The sequence below is a fragment of the Eleutherodactylus coqui genome, chromosome 8 (genome assembly GCF_035609145.1).
Source record: "Eleutherodactylus coqui strain aEleCoq1 chromosome 8, aEleCoq1.hap1, whole genome shotgun sequence".
Lineage (NCBI taxonomy): Eukaryota > Metazoa > Chordata > Amphibia > Anura > Eleutherodactylidae > Eleutherodactylus > Eleutherodactylus coqui.
In genome coordinates, this window is record NC_089844.1 from 192,849,092 (window position 1) to 192,862,334 (window position 13,243).

Here is a 13,243-nt window from a genome sequence, read left to right on the forward strand (position 1 = left end):
GTGCTGGGATTGGTTGGTATTTCTTATACAGCTGAGGTAAAATAAGAGCTGTGCTGTGATTCTTGCTTTGGGCAACACAGATTTTCTTTAAAATCTCAATCCATGTTAATGCATCTTTTGTTCAGGGTTTAATCCTGGGCAACGGGTATCCCTGCTAGCTTAGCAATCACATACATGTGACAACAATGTCTGCCCTTACGTTGTGTAGGCCTAGTTTATGATGTGCACCCCCTTCCCCTCCACCACACTTAATAATCACATACGTGTGACAACAACGTCTGCCCTCACGTTGTGTAGACCTAGTTTATGATGTGCACCCCGTTCCCCTCCGCCACACTTAATAATCACATGTGTGACAACAACGTCTGCCCTCACGTTGTGTAGGCCTAGCTTATGATGTGCACCCCCTTCCCCTCCACCACACTTAATAATCACATACGTGCGACAACAACATCTGCCCTCACGTTGTGTAGGCCTAGCTTATGATGTGCACCCCCTTCCCCTCCGCTACACTTAATAATCACATACGTGCGACAACAACGTCTGCCCTTACGTTGGGGAGGGCTTGCTTATGATGTGCACCTGTTCCCCTCCACCACACTTAATAATCACATGTGTGACAACAACGTCTGCCCTCACGTTGTGTAGGCCTAGCTTATGATGTGCACCCCCTTCCCCTCCACCACACTTAATAATCACATACGTGTGACAACAACGTCTACCCTCACGTTGTGTAGGCCTAGCTTATGATGTACACCCCCTTCCCCTCCACCACACTTAATAATCACATACGTGTGACAACAACGTCTGCCCTCACGTTGTGTAGGCCTAGCTTATGATGTGCACCTTTTCCCCTCCGCCACACTTAATAATCACATACGCGCGACAACGTCTGCCTTCATGTGTCAGCCCGTTTGTGTAGGCATAGCTTATGATGTCCACCCCCTTCCCCTCCGCCACACTTAATAATCACATGTGTGACAACAACGTCTGCCCTCACGTTGTGTAGGCCTAGCTTATGATGTGCACCTGTTCCCCTCTTCCACACTTAATAATCACATGTGTGACACCAACGTCTGCCCTCACGTTGTGTAGGCCTAGCTTATGATGTGCACCTTTTCCCCTCCACCACACTTAATAATCACATACGTGCGACAACGTCTGCCTTCATGTGTCAGCCCGTTTGTGTAGGCATAGCTTATGATGTCCACCCCCTTCCCCTCCACCACACTTAATAATCACATATGTGTGACAACAAAGTCTGCCCTCACGTTGTGTAGGCCTAGCTTATGATGTGCACCCCCTTTCCCTCCGCTCCACCGCACTTAAAAATCGCATATGTGCGACAACAACGTCTGCCCTCATGTGTCTGCCCATTTGTGTAGGCCTAGTTTATGATGTGCACCCCCTTCCCCTCCGCCACACTTAACCCCTTAGTGACCAAGCCTGTTTGCGCCTTAATGACCAGGCCAAATTTTGCAAATCTGACATGTGTCACTTTAACATGGAAAAACACCAGAAAGGTTTTGCATATCCAAGCGATTCTGACATTGTTTTTTCGCCACATGTTGTGCTTCATTTAGGCGGAAAAAATAGACCGATAGAAATTGTGTTTATTTATTAAAAGCGCCAAAATTGGGAAAATTTTGAAAAAATCGTCATTTTTTCACATTTCCAACTGCAATATCTTAAATATGTGCAAACATAATATAGAAATTTTTGCTAAGATTTATATTTCCACCCGTTTACTTTATTTTGGGCGCACATTGGAAAAACGTTCGTTTTTTTTTAACTATTTAGGAGACGTACAAATTTAACATAACTTTTTAGCATTTTGAGGAACACTTTGTTTTCCTATACCAAGCCGAGATTGGAAAGGCTCATGAGTGTCAGAATAATAGATACCCCCCCAAATGACCTCATTTTAAAAACTACACCCCTTAATGTATTCACTGAGGGGTGTCATGAGTATTTTGACCCCACAGTTTTTTTTCAGGAATTAATTCAATTTAGAGGAGAAAAAGTAAAATTTCATATTTTTGCAAATCTGTCATTTTAAAGACATATTTTTTTCCTATAGTTTACATGAAAATCAGGATTTACACCCCAAAATGGATACCCCTATTTCTCCCGTGTTCAGAAATATACCCATTGTGGCCCTATTGTTATATCTGAGTCCACAACGGGGCCCAAAATGAAAGGAGTAGTCAGTGTCTTTCAAAACAGAAATTTTGCTTGAAGTCCTTTTAGGCCCCATAGCACACATGTAGAGTTCTTGAGCGCCCAAAACCATAGAAAACCCCCACAAATGACCCCATTTTGAAAACTAGACCCCTTAAGGAATTTATCTAGGGGTATACTGCATATTTTGACCCCACAGTTTTTGAATGAATTCAAACCAAGCAAAAGGAAAAAATTGTGATTTTCGTTTTTTCGGCAATTCTGTCATTTTAAAAACAGCTTTTTTTGTACAGCACACATATGAAGGAAGACTTGCACCCAAAAATGGATACCCCTGTTTGTCCCGTGTTCAGAGACATACCCATTGTGGCCCTAATCTTATGTCTGGATACACAACGGAGCCCAAAATGAAAGGAGCGACCGGTGGCTTTCGGAACACAAATTTTGCTTGAAGTCCTTTTAGGCCCCATTGCCCACTTGTAGAGTTCTTGAGCGCCCAAAACCATAGAGAACCCCCACAAATGACCCCATTTTGAAAACTAGACTCCTTAACGAATTTATCTAGGGGTGTACTGCGTATTTTGACCCAACAGTTTTTGAATAAATTCAAGCAAAGCAAAAGGAAAAAATTTGGATTTTTGTTTTTTTGGCAATTCTGTCATTTTAAAAACAGCTTTTTTTGTACAGCACACATATGAAGGAAGACTTACACCCCAAAATGGATACCCCTGTTTGTGCTGTTTTCAGAAATATACCCATTGTGGCCCTAATCTTATGTCCGCATGCACAACGGGGCCCAAAATAAAAGGAGTAATCGGTGGCTTTCAGAACATAGATTTTGCTTGAAGTCCTTTTAGGCCCCATTGACCACTTGTAGAGTTCTTGAGCGCCCAAAACCATATAGAACCCCCACAAATGACCCCATTTTGAAAACTAGACCCCTTAACGAATTTATCTAGGGATGTACTGCATATTTTGACCCCACAGTTTTTGAATAAATTCAAGCAAAGCAAAAGGAAAAAAATAGGATTTTCATTTTTTGGGCTATTGTGTCAATTTAAAAACAGTTTTTTTTGTACAGCACACATATAAATGAAGGCTTTCACCCCAAAATGGATACCCCTGTTTGTCCCGTGTTCAGAAACATACCCATTGTGGCCCTAATAGACTTACAGGACCCATGGCTAGGCCTACAATGAAAGGAATACCCGTTGGATTTCAGGGTACCACTGAATAAATTTCAGGCCCCATTGCCCACTTATAGAGCCATTGAGTGGCCAAAACTATAAAGAACCCCCTCAAATTACCCCATTTTGAAAACTAGACCCCTTAACGAATTCATCTAGGGGTGTACTGCGTATTTTGACCCCACAGTATTTGAATGAATCTAAGCAAAGCAGAAGGAAAAAGTTACGATTTTCAATTTTTTTGGCAATTTTTTCAATTTAAAAACAGTTTTTTTGTACAGTGCACATAGGAATGAAGACGTTCTCCCCAAAATGGATACCCCCGTTTGTCCCGAGTTCAGAAACATACCCATTGTGGCCCTAATCTACTTACAGGACGCATGGCAAGGCCTATAAAGGACGGAACACCTGTTGGATTTTAGGGCACAGCTGAATAAATTCCAGGCCCCATTGCTTATTTGTACAGAATAAAGATTGACTCCCTAAAAATTCCCCCCTCCCCCTCCGCGCCCTTTTTGGCGTTCGCAAATCTTAGATAAAAGTAAAAATGTGAACTGTGTAGTATTTCCGAAGACAGGGGTAATTACGGAGGCTGGTTGGAATGGGCCCATGGGGCAATAAAACCGGGTATCCACCCCCCCCCTCCTCTCATGCTTTTTGGGGGTATTTCGTGACCTCAGTGGTGGGTATGGGGTGTAAAAAGTGGCGTTCCGTGAGTCTCCGTAAGCTTGATGAGGTGCGGCGGTCTCACACAGAAGGCGCTCAACAAGGTGCTCCTGGAACTGCAGGAAGGCGAGCGTTTCCGGGGCTTCTTGTAAAATACGTATCGCAGGTAGCGGTCTGAATAACGCCGGGCTCACGCGGGTGCAGGCGGAATCCGCTTGCGGAGGCCCACAGCGGATCCCATCTGTGAGCCCGGCTGTGACCCTGCGTACGGCTGCGTAATGTACTGCGCATAACTGCGTACTCACACAGGCGGTCATGCACAGTACACCTTTGTTTGTATTTCCCGCACCATCGCTTAGCGATGACGGGGGTACCCGCAGCCCGTATACAATGTAGTTGCGTATGGGCTGCAGGTATATCCGCGACCATGGAGCACAATGGGCTCTATGTTGCCGATATCCGCAGTAAAATAGAACCTGCTGCGTTCTCTTTTCTGCGAGTGGATTACGCAATTCCGACCCGCTAATGTGAGCGGAATTGTGTAATCCATTGCGATTGATCTGCGTAATACCGTGGATCAGACGCATGCAGAATCCGTAATTCCTATCCGGTCATGTGAGACCGGCCTAAGGTAGATCGCTACCTTTTTATCACGTGACCGGGGACCGCTCAACCAGGCCACCCGTCACTGCTCCAGGCTCTCTGTGACCGTTGGTCGCTGGGAGCAAGGAGATTTTAAGTTTCCTGGGCTCCCTGACTCCTGCGCATGTGTCCGGCTTTTTGCCGGCAATCGCATGTGCAGAATCCTGGAAGGTCCACGGAGGAAGATCGCGTCGGGATTCAAATACGCAGGCCTCCGGTAAAAAGTTTCATCTCCTCTCACCGATCGCATCAGTGAGGGGAGATGAAACTTCAAATTTTTTTTTTTACTTTTACGTGATCGCCATTATTGGATAATGGCGAACACGTGACCAGGAACCGCTCACCGCGGACCCCCATTAAATCTCCATGCTCTTGGCTACGTTTTGTAGCCAGGAGCAGGGAGAATTTAAATTATCCTGGCAATCCACAGCTTTTGCGCATGCGCCCGCCATTTTGGCGACGGGCGCGTGTGCAGAAGCTGTGGTAAGGTCCGCGGATAAATCTGGGGGCCTTAGGTACGTACTTTCATCCTCCCTCACGGATATGATCCATGAGGGGAGATGAAACGTACGCTTTTTAAACTTTTAAAAACTTTTTTTACTTTTTTTTTTTTTACTTTTTTACACTTTTTTTTCACTTTACATGATCACTGTCATCCATTGGATGACAGTGATCATGTCCCCGGTATAATCTCTCTGCTCCTAGCTACACATGGCAGCCAGGAGCAGAGGGATTTTAAATTCCCCGGGGCTCGAGCCCGTCTGTGCAGACGGGGATTCGGGTCCCGGGATATCGGGACACCGCTGAGGACTGGGGGTGAGTATTTTCACCTCCCCTCATGGATCCGATCCATGAGGGGAGGTGAAACTGACTTTTTTAAAACTTTTTTTTAACTTTTTCGCGATCGCCGCTAACCATTGGATAACGGCGATCGCGGTACCGGGGACCGCTCACCGCAGTCCCCGCTGACATCTCCTGCCTCCCGGCTACCTACAGGAGTCGGGAGCCAGGAGATTTTAAATCTCCCGCGCCGCCGGGCCTTCTGCGCATGCGGCTGACGTAATGCCGCCGGGCACGCATGCGCAGAAGACCGGCTTCGGGCCCCGGAGCGGCAGGAGAGCGGGGAGCAGCGTGCCGGACCTGGGTGAGTAATTTCAGCTGCTCCGATGGATCCGATCCATCAGAGCAGCTGAATCTTTAACTTTTGTGTACTTTTATTTACTTTTTTTGCGATCGGCGCTATCCATTGCATAGCGCCGATCGCAATGCCGGGGGGGTGTCCGAACAGCCCGGGATGACAGCTCCATGCTGTCAGCTACCTGCGGACACCGACAGCATGGAGCTGTCACGTCCACAGCCCGAGGGGCATTATTCTCTGCAGGAAGCATGTTTTTACGTCCTCAGAGAATAGAGCCCACTTCGGGAGGACGTAAAAACACTATGGGCTGGTCGTTAAGGGGTTAATAATCATATATGTGCGACAACAATGTCTGCCCTCACGTTGTGTAGGCCTAGCTTATGATGTACACCCCCTTCCCCTCCGCCACACTTAATAATCATATATGTGCGACAACAATGTCTGCCCTCACGTTGTTTAGGCATAGCTTATGATGTGCACCCTCTCCCCTCTACCTTGCCACACGGAGCCAGCGGCAGAGCGAAGGTGCGTCTGTGCATCACTAAATCTGTCTTGTTGCGCTCACTGGAGAACTCTATACATTTTCGGGATAAAACGCAGCCAATGTCCTTCCTCAGGATGCAAATAATCTCTCTGCCAAATTTCATCAAAATCGCTTGAGCCGTGAAAAGGTAACAAACAGACGGAGTTCCTTCCGCATGTATAATATTAGTATGGATGTCCTAACAAAGGCTGGTAGTGTCAATAAAATGCTGTCATAGTGTCTTATCAGCCATGAACAATATGGATACTAATAGCGTTAATGTATTATTTTACAGAAAACACAACGGCGACGACAAAATCAGAAGACAGTCATTTTGCACGGACAGACTATGCAGGTAAGTGCCGTGTACTTCCAGTCGGCAGCATGTTACTAGATGTCAGTTCTATTACGTTGTGCCTTATTCAGAGGGACATCAGTGAAGAAGGACGTGATGTTCTGTTCTACGGTAGAAGCGACATATAGAAATGTATTCAGACAAAGCATGCTCAAAGCCCCATTTGTTTCCGTATGTCGGACTGTTTAGTAAATGACGAGATGGAAGGTTTTCAGAGAAAACGTTGATTAATGGTAATGTCTGTTTAGTTTTGCGAGGGGTCATCTCGTGAACGATCATGCACTGGTTTCGACATCATGAAAGGTTGTGTGTTGCATGGGGAGCAATCAGGAATAATGACAGCCGGATTGCTCTGCCGGACTATGAAATCACCGGCTTGATTATAAGAGCATATTCAGAGGGAAGTTGCTGTTTGCTTGTTAGTAAACGTCAGTCATTACTCTGCCATAGTGATAGATTGCTGACCCTACACGGTGGCAGAAGGTAACCAGCGGATGAGTTATGGGAGGTCTCTGCCCACATTTACATTCTGCGCTGTATTTTCATGCAGTAAATGAATTATTCTTCATAGCATTACAAATGAAGGAGATGTTCACAGCAGGGGAGTAAATGATGGCGACTAAAAGTCATTGTTTGACGGGGATGTTAAAAGATCAATGAACACGAAAGCACTCCATTACATCAAGCTGGCGGTGCCGCTCAGAGAAAAGGAGACCTTTTCTGCTTGAAATATAACTCAAACACATATAAATATAATTTACATTTTGCCTGCAGTCCTTCATATCCACAATAGACCCCTTAGTTTGGCCATGAGGACACAACCATTTTCGGGGGATTTTAATCTTCACTTTCTAAAGCTATACCTTTTTTATTTTGAACATGGCCATTTGAGGGCTTGTTTTTTTTGCATGGCGATCTGTAATATTTATAGGTACCATTTTGGTGTACATGTGGTTTTTTGAATCACTTTAATTGCCTTTTTTTGGATGGCAAAATTAACTAAATATTTAAGCATTTTGGCTGTTTGTTGAGCTTTTTTTTTCTAATTTCGGTTATGATAATACCAAATATGTGGTTTGTATATATTTTTTACTTTTTTGAAACAAAGGAGGGGAAAGCGCACAAGAAGGTTTTTTTTTTACATTTTTTTTCTACAATTTTTATTTTTGTTCTTACTTTAACCCGTGATACTATGATTGCACTGATAACATACTGCAGTACTTCTGTACTGCAATACGTTATCGCTTCTCATAGTGGTCACAGGCCATGGCAGACCCAGGTGCCATTGTCTGGCATCCGGCTGCTATTGCAACCCATCGGCTCTCCACAATTACATATCGGAGGGCTGGTGACATCACGGAGAGGATGGATTCCCTTACTGAATCCTTTACTTGCCGCAATCTGTACTGATTGCAGCATGTAAGGGGTTAACAACGGGAATCAGCGTTCTCACCTATTCCTGCTGTTACAGCAGGAGGCTAGTTGTCAGTCACAGATGGCTACCACTGTTTATGATGTGGGCTCAGCTTCTGCACCAGCATCATCCATAGGATATAAGTTTACATCCATTTGTGGGAATCCCTTGTACATTTACCTCCTGGAGCAGGAAGGGCGTAAAAGATGTCTTTGTTGTTCGCGTTATCTTTACTGCTGATTAAAATAGTTTCAGGCCATTCACTGGTGGCAGCGTTGACTTTAGCTTACAATTTTATCATATGTTGGTCTGCATATTTTAAACTATAAATGCTAGTCTTCTCCTTTTTGACAATGCTGGCAGGTTTGTCATATATTTATTCTCTTAAAATCCTATGGGGTGGGGGTGGGGGGCATTATTACTACTGGGGCCACTATGGAGTCACTTTTACTACTGGGGCTACTATGGTAGGCACTATTACTACTGGGGTCACTATGGTAGGCACTAGTACTACTGGGGCCATTATCAGGTCACTATTACTGGGGTCATTATGGGAGTCACTATTATTACTAGGGTCACTAGGGGGAAGGTGGTCACTATTACTACCGCAAGTCACCATGGGGGGTCACTATTACTATATAGCCTTACAACTACAATCGGTCCTTTGAGGGTAACCATAAGGCTGATGTAGTCCTTGGTGAAATTGACTTTTACACCCCTGCACTAATCGGTTAAAAGAAAATAAGTACTTGCTATTAAGTTAGCTGAGAGAGTTGATTGAGATGAGCAAGTTGTGACGAGAACTTCAAATTGTTCTTTGACTAGAAAGCTTTGGCCTATTTTGTCCATAATGAGATCTCTTTCCAGGTCAGCGCACTTGGGTTGTGTATTGTACTTTATCTTACACAACATCACAAAAGCTCCATTCATTGAAGAGTTATATAAGAGAAGTCAAATAAATGCGGAGTTTCTTTGGAGCTCACCTGTCATCTGGGTCCGTCAGTGCTGCAGTGAACAATGTGTTAACAGAAGGAAGCTTGGAGACTCTACCGCTGCATCTTTTTTATTGTGCATTAGGCTTGGCATTCAATGTAATGTCTTCTTTAATTGATGCAGTGCTGTTCAGTTGATATACTGTGCTTAAGTTGTGTTATCCTTGGATGATTGATTTTATTGAGGCTAAGAACAATGGAATAAAGGACTGCACGGGGGGGGGGGGGGGGGGGGGGGCACTATGGAAATCATTAGGCAGCGGACAAAATAGCCCAACTTCATTCCAGGAAAAAGAAAGTTGAACCTAATTGTTATGTTCTATTAGTTCACCCGGGGATCCATGGATATAGCGATGTTCTTTCCTTGTTATAAAATGGCCTGTGCTATTGAGTCCCTCTTTTAGGCCCAATGAACGCAGCCAGATCTGCCTCCAGATTTGGCACAATTACTGGCCATAGATATGCTATGTAAAAGCGTGTTTCCATGCCCACGAGCGGAAATTAATAGCAATTTTCTGCTTGCGAGGGGAAAATTGCAGCATGCTCTATTTTGGCCCGGATTCAGCGCAGACAGCTTCCATTAAAGTCAATGGAAGCCATCCAGTCCGCGTCCCGTCCACAGTGACAGCTGCAGACGGGCTGCAGAATCCGCGCCATCACCTAGCGACAGTGCGGCATCATCTGTACTGTGCATGTACTGGCCGTCACAACCGTCACATCCGCATTACAGATTAAGACACTGCCGACAGGTACGCTGTGGGATCCTGTATGCAGAATCTAACCTGGCCATGTGCATTTGGTCCTATAATCACATTGCTGCACAACATTACACAGATGCTGTTTACCTGGATTTCTGTATTGATTACTTAGAAATATGGACTAATTGTCATGACAGTCACAATTACAGAAAAACACAAACTAACTAAACTAATAACGCAAACAGTTCTACTGTACAATGTCTTTTATTGAGTTCTGTTATAGTGTGTTGGCAATATTGTGGAAATGAGCCCATGGTGACATCATGGTGCCAGCCCTGGCCCACGTGACCTGTGCGCTGGTTTATGCTTAAAGGGGCTGTCCCGCGCCGAAATGTTTTTTTTTTTTTTTCAATAGCCCCCCCGTTTGGCGCGAGACAAACCCGATGCAGGGGTTTAAAAAAAACAAAACGGATAGTACTTACCCGAATCCCCGCGCTCCGGTGACTTCTTACTTACCTTGCGAAGATGGCCGCCGGGATCTTCACCCTCGGTGGACCGCAGGTCTTCTGTGCGGTCCATTGCCGATTCCAGCCTCCTGATTGGCTGGAATCGGCACACGTGACGGGGCGGAGCTACGAGGAGCAGCTCTCTGGCACGAGCGGCCCCATTCAGAAGGGAGAAGACCGGACTGCACAAGCGCGTCTAATCGGGCGATTAGACGCTGAAAATTAGACGCACCATGGAGACGAGGACGCTAGCAATGGAACAGGTAAGTGAATAACTTCTGTATGGCTCATAATTAATGCACAATGTACATTACAAAGTGCATTAATATGGCCATACAGAAGTGTATAACCCCACTTTGTTTCGCGGGACAACCCCTTTAATATCACTTCTGCATCAGACACCGACAAGAGCATTTCTCTGCATGTGTGTAGGTCAACAAATTGGAATGCGTCCATATAATTTAATTCCAGCTCCTCTTTATGGAGGACACCAATTATGCTTCCAGTATGTTGTTGTTGTGGTTACATTGGTCACTCCTCTCCTGCTTCATAGTCAGATAAGTATGTTTGGTGTTAGGTGTACTGGGGTGTTGGAACATCTTACTGGCTGCCCATCCACTACAGAACTAAATTTAATCTCCTCAACCTCATCCACAAAGTTCTCCATGGTGCTGCGCCATGGTACATTGCTTACCTCCTGTCCATACACTACCCAGCCCGCACACTGCGATCTGCTAACACTAAGACTAAACACCCCAGCAATACGAAACTCACATGCTCGCCTACAGGACTTCACCAGAGCAGCACCCATCCTCTGGAACACTCTAAACCAAGGCATCCAGACAATTCATGATGCACAAAATTTCAGATGCGCCTTTAAAACTCACCGCTTTAGGGAGGCATACCAAATCTCCTGACCTCTAACCCTTAACCTCCTTCCCACCCCATGCCATTTACTTTCTAATAACTGATTTCCACATATACTTCCCTTACTGCCTGTGTTCCCCCATGCCTCATTTGACCCCCTTGTACCTCCTGTACCACCCCTACCCTGTTTGTTTCAAACTGATTGTATATCACATGTATTGTCTGCGTTTCTCCCATGCTTGAAAGCGCTGCAAAATAAGTTGGCGCTATACAAATACAGATTATTATTATTACTTCTGACTATATTGCTATTTCATTTGGTTTATTGCATATTAGTTTCCAACTATATTATATTCTTGTTATTCTCTACATCAAACATTATCCCTGTTTTCCATTTAGGAAGAGTTAGAATTGCCCTAGGTTCCTGATGTGGGGTCTCCCTCATCATGGCAAGTGCTCCGCTTTTAGGTAGGATCTCATTGTATTTTAAAACCAGAGTTAGTAAAAAGCTCCAGAAGTTTTGGAATCAATAAAAACAATACAATAAAAGAATGAAATCAAATAAAGCTTCACTTACTTTCTAGGGGGATCACAAGACAGTGACCTCACCGTAAAATCCAGGTGCACCTTGAACCAACTGTCGGTATGGAGTGATGTTCAAAACCATGACTTAAGGCTAATGCCATTTATTTTTCAATAAATAAATAAGGTTCATTAAGCGGGTATGCAATGTGTTTCAGAGGTTCTACCTCCATTATCAAGCATAGATGAGCAAGGGATAAAAACATTGCATTTACAATATTCATAAGTTCCCTCCCACCTGCACAAGTGGCAATGGAGGAGGAGTTACATTTTCCCTCCAATAATTCGATTTGGCATGTGCTCCTGTGGGGCTGAGTGTATGCGGCTGCCAGAAGTGTGGTGCAGCATGCCGTAGGGTGACCCCAGACGCAAAGCACACGCTGAATATATGCGGCCGCCAGAAGTGAGGTGCAGCATGCCGTAAGGTGACCCCAGACACAAAGCACACGTTGAGGAGCTGGGAGGGTAGAGCGGTCACTTGTCACGGTGGCACTTACCAGATTCCCTTCCAGAAGGATACACGTAGACTTGGCCAGAGCAGCGCTGGGCCTCTTCTGGACACCTCTGGGCTAGGGATGCCTCATAAACTGGAGAACAGGGAATTAGCAGATGTCACAGGTGATGCCACCATTCTGTAACCCACTGGTATGACTCTCGGCGGTATATAATGGAGCCACAGAAAGAAGTAAAGTACCTCAGGTCCCTGGGAATGGTCAGGGCCTGGCAAAACTTTACTAAACATAAGTTCCAGATGATGGTACAGTTTACAGAATTGGCAGTACAGGTAACGAAGTAGACTTAAGAGTACCTCCACCTGGTGATCCCAGACTTTAGGAAGGTTGTATGTGAAAAACATGTGAAAAACGTGTGCCGGTTCCAGCCTCCTGATTGGCTGGAATCGGCACGTGACGGGGCAGAGCTACGCGATGACGCGTTCAAGGGGGCGGAGCCAAAACGCTGATGCTGCCGAGCCAAGCCGAAGGGAGAAGACTAGAGATGAGCGAACACCAAAATGTTCGGGTGTTCGTTATTCGTAACGAACTTCCCGTGATGCTCGAGGGTTCGTTTCGAACAACGAACCCCATTGAAGTCAATGGGCGACCAGAACATTTTTGTATTTCGCCGATGCTCGCTAAGGTTTTCATGTGTGAAAATCTGGGCAATTCAGGAAAGTGATGGGAATGACACAGCAACGGATAGGGCAGGCGAGGGGCTACATGTTGGGCTGCATCCTAAGTTCACAGGTCCCACTATTAAGCCACAATAGCGGCAAGAGTCGGCCCCCCCCCCCTCCCAACAACTTTTACTTCTGAAAAGCGCTCATTAGCATGGCATACCTTTGCTAAGCACCACACTACCTCCAACAAAGCACAATCACTGCCTGCATGACACTCCACTGCCACTTCTCCTGAGTTACATGCTGCCCAACCGCACCCCCTCCCCCCCACAGCGCACACCAAACTGTCCCTGCGCAGCCTTCAGCTGCCCTCAT

General features: G+C 45.4%; 1 protein-coding gene across 2 annotated transcripts in view; it reads left to right on the plus strand.

Moving 5' to 3' along the window:
- Positions 1-13,243, plus strand: part of TMEFF2 (transmembrane protein with EGF like and two follistatin like domains 2) — an 895,617-nt gene that overhangs the window by 641,489 nt on the left and 240,885 nt on the right. For both annotated transcript variants that reach the window (XM_066577156.1, XM_066577157.1), the window contains exon 7: positions 6,633-6,692. In XM_066577156.1, the coding sequence (XP_066433253.1) occupies positions 6,633-6,692 (60 nt within the window). The remainder of the gene's footprint in view (positions 1-6,632; positions 6,693-13,243) is intronic.